Source organism: Littorina saxatilis, linkage group LG4 (assembly GCF_037325665.1).
Source record: "Littorina saxatilis isolate snail1 linkage group LG4, US_GU_Lsax_2.0, whole genome shotgun sequence".
Lineage (NCBI taxonomy): Eukaryota > Metazoa > Mollusca > Gastropoda > Littorinimorpha > Littorinidae > Littorina > Littorina saxatilis.
This window is the reverse complement of record NC_090248.1, coordinates 27,798,016-27,804,015: the sequence shown is the minus strand read 5'-3', so window position 1 is coordinate 27,804,015 and position 6,000 is coordinate 27,798,016. Positions and strand designations below refer to the sequence as shown.

Sequence of the window (6,000 nt, the reverse complement as noted above, 5' to 3'; positions counted from 1 at the left end):
TGGGGGGCATTGCATCAGCGGATTATGTGGCCTTCTGCAACATACCAAGCTTACTATTCTTACTTGTCACACAGGCAGAGGCATTTATAATTGTGAAGGTGGATTTTGCTCTACAGTCTGGGCCGTGTGAAGTTGTGTGTGTGTGTGTGTGTGTGTGTGTGTGTGTGTGTGTGTGTGTGTGTGTGTGTGTGTGTGTGTGTGTGTGTTTTCTTGTTGAAACTGATTTTCCCCGATAGACACCTATATCAATTTGTGAAATAAATTCAGATAAAAATTCCACTCTTCACGGAAACATCCAGACAGTTGCTTTTTGGTATGTGTCCAAGTGGAAGGGTTTTACATTATCCTGTGTAAAAGCCTGGGAGAGATTTGTTATGGTTTACATGACGGTTAACACGGAAGGAAGACGTCTTCAACGCTATTCACACGAGTCTGTTGTTTCAAGGCCATTTCTGTTTGATGTTACAGTGGAACCCCCATTTTAAGACCCCCAATGTCATTTTAATACCCCCCAATGTCATTTAAGACCCCCAATGTCATTTTAAGACCCCCCCAATGTCATTGCAAGACTCCCTACCTTTTGAGACCCTGTATTTTCAGATGTTCTGTTTATAGCCTCTGTATATTTACACCCATTTTAAGACTCCTTCCTTTTTAAGACCCAATTTTAAAGATGTTTAAAGGTCTTAAAAGGAGGGTTTCACTGTACTGTGTATTGATTTGTTATTGATTTGATGGTGAAGTATTGATGGCGCCTTTGGCGGCCTTCATGCTCAATGTTGCCAAAACGATGTTGTTGATACTGGGTCAGTGTGTGTGTGTGTTTGTATACATATATACATGTGTGTGTGTGTGTGTGTGTGTGTGTGTGTGAGAGTGTCTGAGAGAGAAAGAGAGAGAGAGAGAGAGAGAGAGAGAGAGAGAGAGAGAGAGAGAGAGAGAGAGAGAGAGAGAGAGAGAGAGAGAGAGAGAGAGAGAGAGAGAGAGAGAGAGAGCTGAAATATAATGTGCAATGAAGTGTTGATTTTTAAAGTTATTTTCGCAATGCAGTTCATGTTTTTGGTGTTCAGACAAGCCAAAAAAGAACACAATGTCTGTAGATATGGATTCAAAACATTTTCTACCCTTGTAGTAATTAGTGTTACAATGTGCTAGCAACAACTGTAGTACTGATGTTAGTTTCTAGTAGTAGTTTGAATACTGTCAACTGTCTTCCAACATGCCTGAATGTGCATATTAAAAGTACACATAGAGTGTCTGTTGTTATATTATATAATTTTGATCGCAAGACTGGTGGCACATATTTTTGTATGTTTTGTATTAAGACACTTATCATATATTGATGGATCATTGATAACGTTTCTATGATGTAGAATATCACATATTTATGCCACAGACAGCGCTAAAACACACTCTGACTCACACACACACACACACACATATGTACACACAAACAAACACATGCACACAAACACACACACAGCGTGGTAAAGGTACAAATCATCCATGACAAAAAGAAACAAGGCACATAAGTAATTCTCTTATTTACCAAAATTGCAGAACTAATACTATTGACAAAGAGAAAAAAGAATAATGACCAGAGACAGAGAATACAACCATTGAAGATGAAAGTGAGGAAGAAAAAAAACCACAGTACAAGAGTCATAATACATTCTGTTGTTCATATTCTTTGGATTGCATTTAATTTGGCAACACAAATATTGCATCACTGTGTGTACCTCATGTACAGGACACAATTAATTCCCTTGTTCATTTACTTAAACTTTCTATGCGCTGCTGAAAAGGCCATGTGTATAGGATTTGTTTATTCATTTTTCGGCTGATTGAAGCCAATTTTAGTCACACACGTTACATGACAGCCTCTCAGATGAGAATACCCCCTATACTGACCCATCCAATACCCAAGTTTCCAATAAAAAAAAAATTCATGATAGGCGAAACACTGCAAAATTTGTACACAAGAAGAAAGACTTATTCATTACCTATTCAGACAGGCGCAGTGGCGTGGTGGTAAGACGTCAGCCTCCTAATCGGGAGGTCGTGAGTTCGAATCCCGGTCGCTGTCGCCTGGTGGGTTAAGGGTGGAGATTTTTCCGATCTCCCAGGTCAACTTATGTGCAGACCTGCTAGTGCCTTTAACCCTCTTCGTGTGTACACGCAAGCACAAGACCAAGTGCGCACGAAAAAGATCCTGTAATCCATGTCAGAGTTCGTTGGGCTATAGAAACACGAAAATACCCAGCATGCCTCCCCCGAAATCGGCGTATGCTGCCTGAATGGCGGGGTAAAAACAGCCATACACGTAAAAAAATCCACTCGTGCTAAAAACATGAGTGAACGTTATAGTCTAAGCTCATGAACGAAGAAGAAGAAATCACCTATTCATTGTAGAAAATTAGACTTATTCATTACCTGTTCGGTGCAGGAGAAAAGCTTGTTTATTTCTTAATTGATTGCAGGCTATTATGTATGACTGCCTAATTTTGGTACGATGTAGAAAAACGGAGGTTGTGGTGTCCATTTTAAGCAAGTTCCACGACAAAGGCCGCTGAGATTCAGCTATTTTCCTTTTTGTATAACTTGAAGATTTTTATCAGGACATATATACATCTCTTAGTGTATGTCGAAAACACGATGGCACTATTTCTGAGCATTTGATTTCAAGCAATAATTGAGATGTCATCGAACATTCCGAAAAGAGTTTTCAAAATCGACCTACACATTTACAGAGAAGGGTTAAAGGGAGATAATTCATTCTGTTTCGAAAGAGTGCTGGAGTTTTGTCCCATTCCTTGCTCTTCTGCTTGATCCACAGGCACAGGCACTGTACTGAAAAAAACACCCAAAAACAAAATGTGTATATATACACAAAATGTGTATATATATATAGCTGAGTTTCAGCTATTTTCCTTTTTGTATAACTTGAAGATTTTTATCAGGACATATATACATCTCTTTAAACACAACAAAAAACAACAAACATTTGGTTACACTAACAACAAACACAAGGAGCCCTCACTCAAAGATTTAACACCGTGAATAATGATTACATAACAAGGTTCGAGTCGCTTCATGCACAACCTCACTTCAAGTGAAGGCACAAACAGGCATGCATTTGCCTCAAAATTAAAAACATCATGCAACGGATTGCTAACAAAATACAACGGTGGATGCCGGGGGTGGATGGGGGGTAAGAAATAGTTGGCATATGCCCGCTGCGCCGCGCTGGTAAGGACTGACCACAATGTGTTGCTCTCCCGTTCTTATAGACCCCCGCTGATGCATCACACGTGCAAGCCCCCCGGCAACATGGACATTGCGGCTGGACTCTTCTCCTTGACTTTCACAAGTCCTCCTCTCCCCTCTCTTTCTAATTACGGGCCTAAGTGTTGATATCCTGCTTTACTACCCTCTCTTCCCTACCTGCCAACACTGATCCCTTTTAGGTCTACCTCAAGTATCTAACATCCTCCTCCTCCACCCGCGGCTAATCTGTCTCGTTTAAATAGAGTTTATCTGACGCTGTCCGCTCTATCTAAACTCACACTTAAACTACTCACTTATCGCCCCCCCCCCCCCGCCCCCGGCGCAAATCAAGAGCACACGATAATCCCAAAGAAATGACACTCCTCTTTCTCTCCCTCTTATTACTTACAGTTATACTCACACACCTGCGCGCGCACACACTCACATACACCTGACACACACGCAATCACTCTCGTGCGCACATACATCACACATAGACAAGTCATGTATTGATTTGGGCAAATAACGAGGGCAGTTTATTCAAGAGAATACCATCTGACAATGAGAGATATCATTGTGCAGTGATAAGTCCCAAATTAGAGGTACTACTCGTTATTCAGCCCAACTAAAGACAGTATACTAGGTTAGAGGTGGGAGGTTTAGGATTGTGATGTTATACATGAAGGAGTTGCCTGGGCTACATGTGATCTGTAAGATGATCTTTTGTGGCAGCTGGTCTAAGTAGCCTAAGTACGCGTTGCTTTTCCAATCCCCCATCAACTTGACAATTTCCCCCGGCACACCACAACTCAACGCCCACGCGGCATCACCCCGCCGAAAGCTGTGGCTGGAGAAGTTTCCCCCAGCAACAGCGGTAGTCAAGCGCAGTTTCTTATTAAAGTCTGATCCTTTCATCGGGAAGACCTGCGCCTTGGGGTCCATCGGCCCCAACAAAGGTAACACAGCGGTCACGGCAGACACTGGACACAAGGGATGGAGTGACATTGCCGGGAGCTTAATTTCAACAGAGCGCTCTTTACGCTGAATCGTTTTGCTCCATTGGAGCGTTATTGACATGCCCGTACCCAGAATAACCACCTGGTCTCTTGTGAGCTGCTTACAAGGATCGAAGTTCCCGTTGTCCTGAAACAAGTTCGATCTCCGGAGAACTCCGAAAAAAAACACCAAACACGCAGCCCAGAACACAATATCTTGCCTACACTCAAGGTCCAGCTGGCTTTTTATTATGTGTAGTAATTCAGGGGTGATTGGGGTTTTCTTATCAGTGGCACACCCCTTGCATTTTTCGATGCCCTTAAGTGTTGTCTGGACGTACCACGAGTCCCTGAATGGGTGCGGCAAGCCGCTTTCAAGATAAAGAATGCGAATAATGTTGATGTATTGCTTGATGGAGGACGGTTTCAAACGTCGGGCTAGGTACGGTGCGTATTGCGCAACAGTCTGCTCGTTCACAGGCACTGGCATTATGTCCATCTCCCCACAGAAACGTAAATACGAGGTAAGGTGGATGCGGTAAGTCTTCCTAGTGTTATCAGAAAAGGCACTTGCTCTGTAATCCAACACTTCTGCCGCCAGTTGCGCCCCTAATGGGGGCTGCTGGTCTGAAAAACAAGGAACAACAGGGCTTGGTCAGACATATGGTCACACAGGTTGATGTCGGGGGGTCTCCCCCGGTGCCAGAATGTCAACAGACGTACTAAGTCTTCGCGCCGTCTGGGCTCATGGAGGCGGGAAATTGTGTCAGCCATGATGTTTACACTACCAGCCACATGTATCGCCGCGATTTTGCAGTTCACTTTTGCACATTCCCACGCCATTTTACGGAGCAGACTGTTCACATACTTATTAGTCGATCTGCCCTTATTAATGATAGCTTTTGCGACAGTACTATCGGTATGAATAATCACTTCTTGTCCGCACCACATCGGAGCCCATCGTGTCACTGCTTGCACCACAGCGCACACTTCTTTATAGTTAATATGTAGCTCCTTTGCTGCCTGCATGTCTTTTTCAAAGATGGTGTACTGCCAGTCACCTTGCCAAAAGGCACCCGCTGCAATATTACATGCATCTACATGAACATGCTGTTTTGCATTGTGAAAATAATATACTGTGCCGTTAAATACATGCATAAAAGAAAGCCACCATTGTACATCCTTATGAAATTCGCCAGATAGTTTCGCTTTGTGTCGCTGCTGCTGAAGGGGTTTAATCGTGTCCAGTATCCGCCGCAGAAAGAATTTTCCTCCTCTGACAGCCCGACAGGCCCAATTAAGGGACCCCGCTATGCTTTGTAGCTGAGTTTTTGTCGCGCGCTTCTTTCCTCGGATCTGGAGGAGTCGCTGCCGCAGTTGCTGCAACTTGTCACTTCCAAGTGACAGGGTGTTGTTTCGCGTGTCGATGTCGACACCGAGAAACGTGATACGTTGAGTAGGCCCCACCACCTTCTTCCAGCTAATGTTGAAACCCAGTTCCCTCAATAATCTAATTAAAGACAGTAACATGTCATTGCACTCTTGTCTGGTAGCTGTTACCAGAAGAAAATCATCAATATACGCTAACACACCTGGCATGCCTTTCCGTGCCATGCATCTGCGAATAGCTTGCGACAGGCGATGGAAGTGTGACGGCCCTACATTGCTGCCAAAAGGCAGCCGACTGTCAAAGAGGTAAGTAGGTTTCTTTTCACCTGTGAAATGCCATTTCAGCCCA

At 43.5% G+C, this 6,000-nt stretch overlaps 1 protein-coding gene and 1 long non-coding RNA gene across 2 annotated transcripts in view; one reads left to right on the top strand and one right to left on the bottom strand.

The window, feature by feature from the left end:
- Positions 1 to 130, top strand: part of LOC138965546 (uncharacterized) — a 36,948-nt gene extending 36,818 nt beyond the window's left edge. Inside the window, exon 7 of the mRNA XM_070337730.1 lies at positions 117 to 130. Coding sequence (XP_070193831.1) covers positions 117 to 130 — 14 coding nt within the window. The remainder of the gene's footprint in view (positions 1 to 116) is intronic.
- Positions 131 to 1,525: 1,395 nt separating this feature from the next.
- The window catches only part of LOC138964391 (uncharacterized), a 72,672-nt gene continuing 68,197 nt past the window's right edge, over positions 1,526 to 6,000 (bottom strand). Inside the window, exon 3 of the long non-coding RNA XR_011455095.1 lies at positions 1,526 to 2,850. This is a non-coding gene — a long non-coding RNA (uncharacterized lncRNA). The remainder of the gene's footprint in view (positions 2,851 to 6,000) is intronic.